The sequence below is a fragment of the Rhinoraja longicauda genome, chromosome 20 (genome assembly GCF_053455715.1).
Source record: "Rhinoraja longicauda isolate Sanriku21f chromosome 20, sRhiLon1.1, whole genome shotgun sequence".
In the NCBI taxonomy this organism is placed as follows: domain Eukaryota; kingdom Metazoa; phylum Chordata; class Chondrichthyes; order Rajiformes; family Arhynchobatidae; genus Rhinoraja; species Rhinoraja longicauda.
In genome coordinates this window covers 29,146,141-29,161,683 of record NC_135972.1, presented here as the reverse complement: position 1 = coordinate 29,161,683, position 15,543 = coordinate 29,146,141, and the positions used below count along the sequence as shown (strand labels likewise).

The 15,543-nt window shown below is 42.3% G+C and overlaps 1 protein-coding gene across 2 annotated transcripts in view; it reads left to right on the top strand.

The window, feature by feature from the left end:
* The window catches only part of LOC144603695 (receptor-type tyrosine-protein phosphatase beta-like), a 77,064-nt gene that overhangs the window by 24,014 nt on the left and 37,507 nt on the right, over nucleotides 1-15,543 (top strand). For both annotated transcript variants that reach the window (XM_078417334.1, XM_078417332.1), the window contains exons 7-13: nucleotides 1,751-2,011; nucleotides 3,111-3,377; nucleotides 4,296-4,559; nucleotides 5,500-5,763; nucleotides 8,198-8,455; nucleotides 9,509-9,772; nucleotides 13,956-14,228. In XM_078417334.1, coding sequence (XP_078273460.1) covers nucleotides 1,751-2,011; nucleotides 3,111-3,377; nucleotides 4,296-4,559; nucleotides 5,500-5,763; nucleotides 8,198-8,455; nucleotides 9,509-9,772; nucleotides 13,956-14,228 — 1,851 coding nt within the window. The remainder of the gene's footprint in view (nucleotides 1-1,750; nucleotides 2,012-3,110; nucleotides 3,378-4,295; nucleotides 4,560-5,499; nucleotides 5,764-8,197; nucleotides 8,456-9,508; nucleotides 9,773-13,955; nucleotides 14,229-15,543) is intronic.

The window sequence follows — 15,543 nt, the reverse complement described above, 5'->3', positions numbered from 1 at the left end:
CCCTTTGGTGCTAATGGAAGAAGTTTCATTGAGATCGGTGTTATATTTTTTAAGTTATTCACATTTTAAAGTTTAAATCTATCTCCTAGGGAAGGAAGGGGGGGAAGGGAGGGAGGGGGGTGGAGTGAGGATAAGGGGGGTTGAGGGAGTGGGGGTGAGGGGGAGGGAGAGGGGGAAGAGGGAGGAGGGAGGGGGAAAGGGGGGAGGAGAGGGGGGAGAGGGTGCTGCACCAATGCAGGAGAGGTTTGGGCCTAACGGATCCACTTGGTCTAGTTCCTCATAAACACCACTATCGTATCTGCCTCCACCACCATCCCTGGCAATACGTGGCAGGCCCCCACCACTCCGCGTATGAGAATGGGGTTGAGAGGGAACAATAGAGCAGCCATGATTGAATGGTGGTGTAGACTCGATGGGCCAGATAGTCTAATTCTGTTCTCATGACTTATGATCTGATGAAACACCAAAATAGGTCAGGCAACAACATTGGAAAAACAAACAGAATCATTCATTGTTTTTGTATCATATTTGCAACAGTTACTGATTTATATCATATTTGCAGCAACTGCAGTTTTTGTTTTAACTTTCAATTTACTTAGGGTAATTGGAATAACTCATTGTGTGTTTTCATAAGAAAGCTTTCTGAATGCATAGCTTATTGATTTATGTTTAGTACACAATAGCGTAAAAGCACCATACTTGTCTCTGCTTTATGAGATTATTGTTGCTCTTAAAGTAAAGTGGTGGTTAGTCACATTATTTAAATATTTTTTATCATAGTAGCTGATGATGTAAAACAAGAATGAGGAGTATGGTTTCGTGTGGCACAGTGGTGCAGCGATAGATCTGCTGCCTCACAGCGCCAAAGACCCAGGTTCAATTCTGACTTTGGGTGCTGTCAGCGTGGAGTTTGTATGATACACCTGTGACCGCACGGTTTTTCTCTGGGTGCTCCGGTTTCCTCCTATATCCCAGAGATGTGCAGGATTGTAGGTTAATTGGCTTCTGTAAATTGCCACTAGTGGGGAGGACATAGAAGTAGTGTACGGCTGATCGATGTCAGCGTGGACTTGGTGGGCCAGAGGGCCTGTTTTCACACTGTATCTCTAAACTGAATTAAAACTTTTGCCACCGTAAGCAGATCATCATCTTAGTGTTAAAGGGAATAATTTAAACTATTCTGTATCTAATGGAGCTATTGTTATAGTCTTCCTTCATGCATGAATTAGATATTAATGTTATTTTACATGTACCTTATTTTTATCGCTCTGATAGCAGTTTGAATTAGCAATTGAAGAGTGAAAGTTTAGAAAAATCTTTATCAATGCTGATCAGAGCACAGGGCATCACCATTCATTCAAGTCTTCCTTCCATCCCTTGCTTTGAAGACCTCTGCAATAGATTATAATTTACTACTCTTCCTGATTTGGAACTGCACATGGTTGTGTGGGATTAGAAAAATCACACAAAATAGTTTATCCCCCAAACTGCCCCCATTATAAAGGAAACTGGTCAGCTAGAACCGACAAGGTACTTGAACTGCAAAGACACAGAGTGAATGGCAACGTTTAGGATCTCACATTTCATTCAATCAATTGGCAAAGGAATTATAAATGAAGTTATTCACCAAAAGTGATTCCTTTATTATCTCGGTACGATATAACTCTCCGCTGTTTTAAAAAAGCATGGTCTATTTTGATTTTCAGTGGAGCTATAAAAATGAACCTTTCTTTTCACTTTAATTGAACAGCACCTCAGGCAGTCGTTCATCTACGAATTAAGCACGTGGATGAATCCACACTCTCTGTAACATGGACAACACCCGTGACTGAGCTGGAGAGGCACCTTGTATCATTAAAGGACACAAAAAGAGAAGCAATGAATAAAAGTTTAGCCAAAGAGGCCAAAGAGTGCAGCTTTACTCATCTGGTGCCTGGACGGAAGTACACCATTACTGTGACCACCATCAGTGGTGCTTTAAGCAAGTCTGCTTCAGTGGAGGCAAGGACAGGTAAAGTAGAATTGGTTCTGGATTATTGTCCCTCAGCATTGATGCGAATAGTGTTCGTTTGGAAAATATAGCCCCGTTACAAGATGTTTCTCACCTACGTCTCACATTTTACTATATGTCATAAATGGGCAGTGTAATACTTCCTGGCCAATATTGAGCTCAACTGCACGATAACAGATTATCAGCTCATTATCACTTTGCTGTTTTAGGAACCATCTGCGGACAGGTTGGTTATCACACTCACCATAAATGGTATAATTCTAGGCTTGTCTGTACAATCCCAGTAATTGGGCAAGTTTAGTTGAGTTTAGTTTAGTGATACAGCGTGGAAACAGGCCCTTCAGCCCACTGAGGCCGTGCAGTCCAGCGATCATCCGTACACTAGTTCAATCCTACACACCAGGGACAAATTATAGAAGCCAATTAACCTACAAACCGACACGTCTTTGGTTGTCAGAGGAAACTGGAGTACCCAGAGAAAACCCACGAGGTCACAGGGAGAACATACAAACTCCGTACAGACAGCACCTGTAGTCAGGATCAAACCCGGGTCTCTGGTGCTGTAAGGCAACAACTCTATTGCTGCGCCACCGTGCCCTGCTCCTCTTAAATATTTTTTTGTAATTTATGTCAGTTTTATGATTACATTTAAGACCTATCACAAATGTATAAAAATAAGCAGAACCAGTGCTCCTCTTGGTTTATTTTGTAAGGCAGCTTTGGTTTTCTTTGGAGCAAATCACAATATTTAAGTGCTGGAGCAACTCAGCAGGTTTGGCAGCATCGAGGGAGGAGATGGATAGGCAACATTTCGGATGGTGACCCTTCCTCAGACCAATTGGAGTTCATAGAAACATAGAAACATTGAAAATAGGTGCAGGAGAAGGCCATTCGGCCCTTTGACCCAGCACCGCCATTCAATATGATCATGGCTGTTCATCCAAAATCAGTACCCCGTTCCGGCTTTTTCCCCATATCCTTTAATTCGCTTAGCCCGAAGAGCTAAATTTAACTCTCTCTTGAAAACGGGGGAGAAAGCTCGAATAGAGTGGTGGAGGGGTGGACAAAACAAATCTTATTTGTTTTTTTTTTGCTTCAGTTCCTGCTCAGGTGTCTAACCTCCATGTGACCAACCAGGCCTTGACCACCAGCCTACACACCAGCTGGACCAGGGCCTCTGGGGACATCGACAGTTACCAGATCCACCTCATTCACGAAAACATTGTCATCAAGAATGAAAGTGTTTCCAGTGAAACTAATCAGTACGTGTTCCATTCTCTGAAACCTGGAGGGTTGTACTCTGTAGTTGTCACCACTATTAGTGGAGGGATCCCTTCAAGGCAAACATTAGCTAAAGAAAGAACAGGTAAGAACAGTGTTGGACAATGGAAGAACATAAAACCTTCCCCTGCCTTAGCTTCATTGTTAAATTGACTGCACAACGTGGAACTGAGAGACATGGATGAGGAGGTTTACAGATTTTATAAAACCATTCAAATATACAAGGTAGAATAAGGACGTTCAACTTATCAATCATGTACCAGCTCTGTGCTACAGCTATCCATTTAATTTAATTCCACCTACTGTACAAATAATTTATCTTCTATTCTGCATCCCAATTCTTATTAAACTGTCAAATCACCCACAGCATCTCCAATTGGTGATCTGGTAAGATGGAAAGACAAACAAGGAATTGTTTTCGATATGCAAGAACTGTAGAATGCAAGTTGCTATTTACAGTAACTGCAGAGCCATTCAATCCAGTGGTGAACTTCAGCCCCTAATTCATTGGATCATCTATAGATTATACAATTGCAAGCTAAATAGTTTTGTGGTTCCAGAAAATACCTTACATTTAATTAATACACTCAAATTATGACAGGTTAGCATGCCCTTGAGGGTACTAAATTATTTTTTGTGCCACAGCATACAAATTCTGAATCCCCCAGATACAAATGATGAGAACCATAATGCAGGAGAACCGGCACCTTACGTTTAATGTTGCCTGATTATTTATGCATTTTTGGAACACAGTGCTTGTTTAATTAATGCCAAAGCCTAATTTATGCGCTGGTATTTTTGAAATAATGTGCTTAAAGTTACGCCTGGCACTGTAGTTGCGTATATGTTTAATTCACACACTTTTGAGATAAGTGCTGCTTTTGAAGAACGTAACCCCTGCACAAAACGCAAGGCACTTGCACATTAATGTAAGGGTGATGGAAGAGATAACAAGTTAGCTGTAATATTATTTGCATTATTTTTCTCTTGCCACTGTATTTAGTTCCTTCAAGCGTACCCAGTGTGATGGCAAATAACCATGGCCACAATGATTACCTTCTGGTTTCCTGGCTGCCAGCATCAGGGGATGTGGATAGTTACTTCGTGACCCTGTCGCACAGTGACAAAGTTGTCCAGTCTCACGCTGTATCTAAAACCATCTTTGAGGTTCCCTTCCGGTCACTTACCCCTGGAAGGCTGTACAATGTGACCGTAACCACCCGAAGCGGAAATTATGAAAATCACACCACTACTCATGAGAGGACAAGTACGTAGTTATGTTTAGTGCTTCAAATAATGATAGTCTTTGTGTTGCATGTGTACATCATTCACTTTTTGACTCAGAAGTAATTCTTGAAATGTTAATCTTCAAATGCTCTCTTGTGGCAGCAATATAGACACTCTCGTGCTGTTGTTGTGTCAAAGGGAAAGAAGATTTTAAATATTTTCAATGTTGATATCCTTGACTGGTCTGGATCTTGGAAAAGCTGCACACTGTTTTCCATTGGTAATCTTTTGTTGTCCTATCGCGCTTTCAGATTGTAGCTCCATTGACAATCCACCTGGTGCGACAAATGATCAGCAAACCCCCCTCCCTCTCCATCACCCCCAGGATAAATGTCCACACATTTACTTTCTCTGTCACACCCTTAGAGTCAGAGTCATCGTGCTGTACGGCATAGAAGCAGGCCTTTGACCCACCACGTCTATGCTGACCATCATACTCTCCAGACCAATCCCACTTGCCGACGCTGATTCCGTATCCCGAGGTGCCGTGCAGCAGAGGCCTTCCCGAGGTGCCACGGCCGCGGTACCCGCTCGGAAGACCCGAACGCTTGGCGAACTGCAGAACGCAGTCTTTGGACCTGTGAAAATGGTACAAGAACACTCCCTAGGACACGGTCATTCACTGCGTATTTCCTGCGCTAGTTTAACTTTCCAAAATTCATTCCTTCAAACTTGTCTGAGCTAAATTCCCTTCCATCCCCATGCTTACTTTCCCAGTTGAGAAACGACTCCCAGATTAAAACTGTTATCATGCAATACCATAGTATGTTTGTTTGGACAGTTTGTATGTTATTCAGGGCAATATGGTGGTGACTGTACAGTTATGCAATACATGATTGCTACTTTTATCAATAAACTGAATTTGGCTGCTCATTATCATTTTGATAACATGACCTTATGGCCTCTTTTGGTTTACACAGAACCTTCTGCTGTTCAAAGAATTACAGTCAGCAACTCGGGAAGGAGTGACTACCTGAAGGTCTCATGGCTGGATGCATCAGGAGATTTTGACTGTTATATAGTAACTATCAAGAACAGTTACAACTACAGCAAAACTTTAGAGGTTCCAAAGTCTGAAAACGAATGCATCTTCCTCAACTTAATTCCCGGGCGACTTTACAGCATCACAGTTAGTACCAAGAGTGGGAAATATGAAACCCACTATTTTGCCACAGGAAGAACATGTAAGCATTAAATCTGCTGCAATAGATAGAAAATTACAGTTTTAAAGAACATTAAGTTCTTTAATATCAATTTAAGCAGCACTAATGTAATAAAGTGTACCTGGTGTTCCATAGGGGAGTTATGAAAATTAATATTGGTGGTGAGCTTTGAGTTATCAAGAAAAGAACGATTGTTCTTAAGGAATATCTTGATGGAGGAAATAGTTACCGAGGAACAAGCAAAATGAGAGGGTGTGGAAGGTATGACGCTGATTGAGCTAGATTTGGAAGGGCAAGATTGTTGCAAGCAGCATTTTGAAGCTGCAGAGAATTACTAAAAGAGAGATGGTGAAAGTTTCAGACAAGAATGAGATTTAAAAACAAGGATGATCATTTTAAAATAGAGATATCGCTGGACTTGGTGTCATTGTAAAAGCAGCATAAATAGAGGTACATTATGGGTTAGGAAACTGGCAGCAGTATTTGGTCGCTCTTTAAATTTATGTAACAGAATACAATAACAAATATATATCATTAGGCATAAAGTCTTTAGATATCATGGCATGTGGTTATTTAAATTAATTCTGTGTTTAATATCAAAACAAATTTGACTTTGAAATGGGATTTAAAGAGGAATCATAGAGTCCTACAGTGTGGGAACGGGCCCTTCAGCCCAACTTCCTCATGCTGACCAACACGCCCCATCTACACTTGCCTGAGTTTGGACCATATTTATCTAAACCTCTAAACCTAAAGACAGTTTTGAAAGATTGGCGGAATTGAGGACTATGTAAAACTGGCACAACTGAGGAGTTGGGGCTTGGGGTGGATCAGCCATGATCATGTTGGATAGTGGGACAGGCTTGAGGGGCCAGGTAACCAACTGCTGCTACTGTTTCCTCGTGTTCATCTTCTGTTCTTGTGTGGGAGGGCAAAGACACGCAACAGTGCAAAATACTTTTTCAAGAAAAATGTCAGCAGAATGTTGTCTTAGGCCAGCACATCAGACTGAAAAAAAAGCCTCAATTTCGCTACTTTTACTGAAAACTAGCAAAAATGTGGTGAAAAACACACTTCCTGCACTTCCTTTAGTACTTTTGAGTTTCCGATCTGCTAAATTACCTACTTAGCGATATAGTGCGATGGAAAATGAATAATTGGAAGACCTTCTGTTCATGGCTGTGTTCTGCTTTGCTTTTGCAGATCCCCTTTTCCATAAATTTGTGGAAAATGATTAGCAGCTGTGTTGGTAATATGCTACGAACATTGGACGTTAAGCCACAGAAATGCTCCTTTTGTTTTCCGTCGCCTATTTAAACTATTTTTTTGTCTGGAACTTACCCACATCACACATCACCCACCATTTGATTAATAGCACAACCTTCTGTCAATTGCATCTGAAGAAAACGACGGGAATAAATCAACTTTATGTAGAAAAATAGCGGTCTTTCCTTACCCCTTCCTGTAGATTGATCATTGTTATAGGCTCGCAGTATACAAGCTGTATCTGTAGCTGTGTGTTTGCATTTCATGTACCTACGTGGCACAAATGTTTTTGTTTATTGCACAGCACATTATACTGAATCCACAGTCAACTTAACCTTGCTCATGCTGAGTGGTTTGTTAAGGCTAGACTTGCATTGAATCTGACTTATCCTTCCTTTTGTGAGAGAAATTGTCAGTTTGTAGAGACACCAGACTAGATGCTGGAATCTTGAGGCAAAAACAAAATGATGGGGGAATTCAGCTGGTCAGGTGGCATCTATGGAGGGAATGGACAGGCGACGGTTCAGGTCGGGACCCTTCTTCAGACTCATTCTGGAACTTCCCAGTGTCTTCGGAATCTGAAGAAGAGTCCCAACCCGGAAACCGCCATTGTCCATTCCCTCCACAGATGAGTTTGAGGTTTTTTTCAGTTGAGTTTATTGTCACGTGTACCGAGGTACAGTGAAAAGATTTTGTTGCGTGCTAACCAATCAGCGGAAAGACAATGATAACACGAGCCATCCCCAGTGTACAGGTACACGATTAAGGAAATAATGTGAATAATGTTTAGTGCAAGATAAAGTCCAGTAAAGTCTGACCAAAGATAGACAGAGGGTCTCCAATGAGGTAAATAGTAGCTCAGGACTGCTCTGTAGTTGTTGGTAGGGTGGTTCGATTTCCTGATAAGAGCTGGGAAGAAACTGTCCCAGAATCTGGAGGTATACGTTTTCACATTTCTATACCTTTTGCCCGATGGGAGAGGGGAGAAGAGCGAGAGGCCGGGGTGCGACTCGTCTTTGATTATGCTGGTGGCCTTGCCGAGGCAGCGAGAAGTGTAAATGGAGTCAGTGGTGTAAATGGAGCCTGACCCGCTGAGTTCTTCCAGCATTTTATTTTTTTGCTCAATTGCTAATGTGTGATACCGGTTGCAATGAAATTGTCGGACTGAATCCAATGTTTCTGCGACTAGTTCCAGCTGCGGTTGGGTCCCTGTCAGTGGCGGACAGGAGTACGGACACCCTGAAAGTAACCTGGGAAGCGGCTGCAGGTGACGTGGACCGCTACGAGATCCAGCTACTCTTCAATGACATGAACGTTTTCCTTCCAATAACACTGAGCAATACGGCACACCAGTTCACTTCCTTAACCCCTGGACGTCTCTACAAGATCTCAGTCTCGACATGGATCGGGACCCTGCAACGCGCCGCCTTCATTGAGGGGCGTACAGGTAGGAGCTGCTTGGGTTTTGCCCAATCCTCATAAACCTTCTGAAAGTTCTCCTTAATGGGATGTGGGCAGTCCTGGCAGGATCAGAGTTTAATCCCTATTCTTAATTGCCCTTGAGGAGACGTTCCTCTTGTTGATTAGTTACATTAAATAAACCACAGGTTAAAAACTTTAACTGGCTTGGTGGGAAACAGGTAAGATTGGTAAGACAGGTAAGGGTGGCACAGTGGCGCGGCGGTAGAGTTGCTGTCTTACAGGGCTAGAGACCCAGGATCGATCCCGACCACGGTCGCTGTCCATGCGGAGTTTGTACGTTCTCCCTGTGATTACATGGGTTTTCTCCAGGTGCTCCGGTTTCCTCCCACATTCCAAAGACGTACAGGTTTGTAGGTTAAATGGCCTCTGTAAATTGCCCCAGTGTGCCAGTGTATTAACGCTTGGACTCGGTGGGCTGAAGGACCTGTTTCCGCGCTGTATCTCTAAATTCTAAACTCTATGTGGTTAAAATGCTGGTTATGTAAAAAGATAGGTATAGCACGGTAACAGGCCCTTTTACCGACCGAGTCCACACTGATCATCAACCACTTACTTACATTATTCTTACACAAATCTAACCCTGTTTTGTAAACCAGCATCTGCAGTTTCTTCTGTCTACTAACCTTATTCTCTCCACACTGTCATCAATTCCCCCCGATTCTACCACCCACTTACACACGGGGGACAATTTACAGCAGCCAATTAATCTACCAACCCACACGTCTTTGGGATGTGGGAGGAAACCAGAGCCCCCGGAAAAAACCCATGTGGTCAAGGGGAGAGTGTACAAATTCGATACAGACTCCACCCCTAGTCAGGATCGAACCCGGGTCTCTGGCGCTGTAAAGCTGTAACTCTACCGCTGCACCACCGTTCCGTCCCTAGAAAGCGTAATGTTTATTCTACTGATGTATACATCTATTTGCCTTAAAAATGTAATAAATTATCTTTCTTGGTAGCTGTTTACAGCATACGAACACAGCTCCTAATACTTCTGTGCGTATGCATCTTCCTGTAGTGCCAAGTGCCGTTAAAAGCATCCACGTGACAAACAATGGAGTGACAAAGGGCCTTAAGGTGAATTGGTCTCCTGGAGAAGGTGATGTGGACAGCTACACTGTGATCTTATCCCACGAGGGCCATCAAATCTCTTTTCGTTCTGTTCCAAAACATGTGCAAGAGCATATCTTCTATGACCTGGAGACGGGAGAGTTGTACCACATATTAGTTCAGTCAAACAGTGGCCGCTTCCATAATAATTTAACAGCATTTGGTCGCACTGGTAAGTCATACTCCGATGTTCTCTATTTACTGTTGCATAAGCTGAAATAAATGCATTCATTCTTTATTTACAGGATTGCTGCCAGGACTCCAGGGCCTGAGCTGTAGGGAGGGGTTGAGCAGGCTAGGACTTTATTCCATGGAGCACGAGGATGAGGGGTGATCTTATAGAGGTGTACAAAATCATGAGAGAAATACGTCGGGAAAATGCAATCTTGCAATCTTGTAAATGTAATCTTCTTGATTAGTGCGGGTGTCAGGGGTTATGGGGAGAAGGCAGGTGAATGGGGAAAGATAGATCAGCCATGATTGAATGGCGGAGTAGACTTGATGGGCCGAATGGTCTATTTCTGCTCCTACAACTTATGAACTTATACACTTATAAATGCACAGAGTAGGGGAATCGAAAACCAGAGGACATAGGTTTAAGATGAGAGTGGAAAGTTTTAATAGGAACAGAAGGGTTAACTATTTTTACATAAAGGGTGGTGGGTTAATGAAACGAGCTGCTGGAGGAGGTTGTTGAGGCGGGTACAATTGCAACATTTAAACATTTAGACAGGTACCGGGATAGAATAGGTTTGGAGGGATATGGGCTAAACACAGGCAGGTGGGACTAGTGTAGTCATGTAGAGCACATTGGTCGGCGTGGGCAAGTTGGGCTGAAGGGCCTGCTACTACACTGTGTCACTCTATGACTCTATGACTCTAAGTAGTATTATTTATAATATTGTATGTACTTTGTTAATAAAGTGGCTGCCCTGTTGTGGAAAAAGAAGACATGTATAAATTCCGACAGACTACAAAACATCAAACTCAATTGAAGAGATAGATGGTATGGGTATTAATATTAAAGACGTTATGGAAAAATAATGGGGAGATAAACATTGAGAGAGAGAGAGAGAGAGAGAGAGAGAGAGAGAGAGAGAGAGAGCGAGAGAGAGAGAGCATGGTAAAATAGGTCAATTATCAGACTGGAGTGAAGTGTATTTTTGCCTGTAAAGGAAATAAGAAAATAAGTGTAAGCTCTGACTCCACATTTCCAGTGCCTTTTGGCCACAGGCCAGATTGCATGGACTGGAATATTATTGATCAGGTACTGTAGTGTAGAGTGGGAGAAAGGGATAGACCAAGTAACAACAGGCCGGTCAGTTTATTATTGGGGAAAAAGAACAAAGTACTGGAATAACTCAGCGGGTCAGGCAGCATCTCTGGAGAAGATGGATAGGCAATGCTTCAGGTTGGAACCATTCTTTGGACTGAGTTACTCCAGCACTTTGCTTCATTTTTGTTTTGTAAACCACCATCTGCAGTTCTTTGTGCCTACAATTGATTAATGGGAAAAGTTGTTGGGAAAAATTCTCAGGAATGATATAATTCAGAATGTAGAGTCACCAGATAATTGAGGACAAACAGCATGGGACCATCAAGGGAAGGTCAAGTCTGTCTGAGTTTTTTCAGGTTGCGTGTAGGAAGGATACAGATGCTAGTTTACTCCGAAGAAAGACACAAAATGCTGGAGTAACTCAGCAGTCAGGCAATGTCTCTGGAGAAAAAGAATAGGTGACGTTTCGGGTCGAGACCCTTCTTCAGACCAATAGGTGACGTTTCAGGCCAAGACCCCCACCTATTTCCTTTCGCCAGAGATGCTTCCTGACCCGCTGTGTTACTCCAGCATTTTGTGTCTACCCTTTTTCAGGTTGCAACACGTGGCATTCAGGATAAAACATTTGTTGTAGATGAATGAATTTGAACAATGTTTGGTGACGGTAATGTCCACAATGTTTAAAGGAGGTAAACAGGTTGGGTTAAAATTGGTTAAGTGGCAGAAAGCAGGGGCCAATAATCAGTGGAATCTTTAATAACGAGTGTGTTTTTGCTTCGGTGCCTCACAGTGCTCAGTACAAGGTTTTTTGCTTTCTGTGAGTGATTTGGACTTGTATGTAGGGTCCGTAATTAAGAAGTTTGTTATTAATGGGTTCATTGTGAGGAGGAATGCCCCAGGCTACAGAATTATTTCATTGGGCTGATTACCAGGTAGGCAACTAAAGTGACAAATGGAGTTCAGCCCCAGAGAAATTAGGTAATAAGGCTGGCGAGGGCACGCGAGCTATGAGGATAGTCAGTAACTAACAGCTTTCTAGGAAATCCATTCCCACTAAGTACTGAAGGCAGTAGAATGGGTAGATAATCAAGTTAGGAAGACTTATCTGCCAAGATGTACAAAGCAAGAGCTTGTGAGAGGTGAACGAAACATTGTGTTAGTCACAGCTGTGTACGTTTTGGGTAAACACACTACAAAAAAAGATGTGATTACACTAGAGAAGGTACAGAAGTGATTTACAAGAAATTATAAATGCTGGAGAATTATAGTTATGAGGAGAGACAGTCGAGGCTTTCTTTAGAAAGTTTAACTGAGGTGTATAAAATAATGAGAGGGCTAGACAGGTTAAACAGTAACAACCTATTCTTCTAAGTAGCAGCCAAATCACTAATGGGGGGGGGGGAGAAGCATAGATTTTATGATAATTGGTAGAAAGTTCGAGGAATTTAACAAAAATAAATTTTAAATGAGGGACTGGTACTTAATGGTCCGAAGGGTGGTGAAGACAAAACCACTCAGCACAGTTAGAGCCTTAGCCAGTCTGAAGAAGGGTCTCGACCCGAAACATCACCCATTCCTTCCATCCAGAGATGCTGCTGTCCGCTGAGTTACTCCAGCATTTTGTGCCTATCTTCGGTTTAAACCAGCATCTGCAGTTCCTTCCCACAATATAGAGCCTTAACCTGCAAGACTGTGACATGGGCCCAACCATTCTCATTGATGAAGGTACTAAATATTACATTTGCAAGTTTGCTGACAACACTAAGCCAGGTGGGTATGAGCCCAGAGGTGCATGTAAAGAGACTTCAAGTGGATATGATCACGCTGTATGAAAAAAGATGACAAAGTAAATGCAATTTTAAAAAGTGAGGTTGTCGACATTGGTGCATTTAACAAAAATGTAAAGTATTCGCTACTTGGTGTGAGATTGGGTAGTGTTGATGTTCAGAGGAATCTTGGGTGTGTTTGCACACAATTCAGTGAAGTTCAACATATAAATGCACCAAGTGATTGGAACAGTATGTTGGCCTTTATTACAAGTCAGCTTGAGTTTGAGAATAAGGAAGTTTTATCACAGTTGTATAGGGCCTTGGTGAGACTGCATCTGAAGTAATGTTTACAGTTTTGGTCTCCTTAGCCAAGAAAGGATGAAGTTGCCTTAGAATGAAAGCCTTGAAGATTGACGAGACCAGTTCCAGGGGTGGCAGATTTGCCACATGAGGAAAGATTGTGTTGACTATGACTTGATTATTTTGAGTACGAGAGGAGATTGCATTAGAACATACAATTGCATTAGAATTCTTGAAGTGAGTAGCAAGGTAGATGCAGGGAAGCTGCCTCGCCTGACTGAGGAATCAAACAGAGGATAAGGGGTCAGCTGTTTAGAACAAAGCTGAAGAGATATTTCTTCACCTGGCTGGTGGTGAAATGTTGCAATTGTCCACCATGAACATTTGGTTATTTGGGTTTGTTCAAAGCAGAGATTAAATCGTTTTCTGGGCATCAAGGGATTCAAATATGGGATAGTGATAGGAAAGGTGTTGAGGTAGATCATCTATGATCTTGACGAAGGACAGAGCAGGCCGAGTCCTGTTCCTTGCGTTTCTACATTCTTTGACAAATAGTCGCCCAGTGGGCACAGAGTCAAACAACGGGAGGGCTATTGACCTAGAGATAGGCAGAGTGCTTCACCTAAGTTCCATTTCCTGCTAGCATATCATCAAAGGGCCAAATGGCCTCCCTCTGTGCTGTACATTTCTATGATTTCTATGACCAAATATAATTGAACTGCCCTTTCAATAATGAAAAACAGTTTTCTCTCGCATCTGAATTTTACAAGTTCCAGGATAAAGCACAACTTTGAACACTGGGCTGGCATTTTTCACTCTGCAATTAAATTAATATTAACAGTGTTGTGATGTATCATTGTTGGTTTTTATTATGAACCAATAATACCATAATTTTTTTAATATTATTTATTGTATACAATAACATGTTATGTCCAATAGTACTATATTATTTAAATGCGATCCAACCTGAGCAACTGAATCCATTTCTAATCATTCTTCTGTGTTTCCAGTTCCTGCCTCAGTCACAGATCTATCAGTTGACAACAAGCACACAACCTGTTCCTTGGTAGCGAGCTGGCAACCTGCCTCTGGGATCAAAGAGGGATACACTCTGCAACTCCTGAATGAACAAGGCACTCAAATGTTATCAAATGTGTCAGTGCCGGCATCCAGCAGGGGATACAAGTTCAATGACCTGACACCTGGCAAAAAGTACAGAATCAGTGTCTTCACTGTAAGTGGGGAGTTACACAGCATTAGGACGGATCGCGAGGGGCGTACAGGTAAGGGAGATGACAGATTATTATTTAGGGAGTCTTTTCAGGGTTGTGAAACTTGTAGAGCGTTTTGTCAAAATTCATTTGAAATATCTCCTTCAACTTTGTAAACGTTTAGCTACTGCATTTGGCACATTGAGTCCAACCTTTGTGACCTGGAAGACATAATTGGGTCACTGTCTGCAAAGAAGCTGGAAAATATTTCAGTGTGCATATTATTTTATATGGTACATCCTCCAAATATCAGCTGACATATAGACAATAGACAATAGGTGCAGGAGTAGGCCATTCAGCCCTTCGAGCCAGCACCGCCATTCAATGCGATCATGGCTGATCACTCTCAATCAGTACCCCGTTCCTGCCTTCTCCCCATACCCCCTCACTCCGCTATCCTTAAGAGCTCTATCCAGCTCTCTCTTGAAAGCATCCAACGAACTGGCCTCCACTGCCTTCTGAGGCAGAGAATTCCACACCTTCACCACTCTCTGACTGAAAAAGTTCTTCCTCATCTCCGTTCTAAATGGCCTACCCCTTATTCTTAAACTGTGGCCCCTTGTTCTGGACTCCCCCAACATTGGGAACATGTTTCCTGCCTCTAATGTGTCCAATCCCCTAATTATCTTATATGTTTCACTCCAAAGACGTACAGGTATGTAGGTTAATTGGCTGGGTAAATGTAAAAATTGTCCCTAGTGGGTGTAGGATAGTGTTAATGTACGGGGATTGCTGGGCGGCACGGACTTGGAGGGCCGAAAAGGCCTGTTTCCGGCTGTATATATATGATATGATATATGATAAGATCCCCCTCATCCTTCTAAATTCCAGTGTATACAAGCCTAATTGCTCCAGCCTTTCAACATACGACAGTCCCGCCATTTCTCAGTCCCGCCATTGCGAGTGCTGGGAAAAATAGGCATGATAGGGGACTCGTAAACATTTCAAAGTGCATGGCTTAAATAGTGAGCTGCGAACGATGGCTTTCAGTCTGTTGTGACTGCAATAATTCTTCCTCACCCACACCTGTTTCCTGTTGGTTGCTCACAGTCACTGCTGGTGAAAGTGTATAAAGGAAGCTGAAGCAACAAAATGATGCACACCGCCACAGCTCATTTGTACACCTGCAGTGAAGAGACCATAGCTTTATCATTAAAAGTTCACTTTAACTGAGTTTGCAAAAATAATGGGAATTTTAAGCATGGAATACAGCACTTTAAAACTTCTAACCAACTTTAAAAGTTTAGAATTTGTTTTTTTTGTTAGAAAATCGCATGGCTTCTTTAAAAAAAACATTTGTGTTGTTGTCTGTTTATGGAGAGATAGG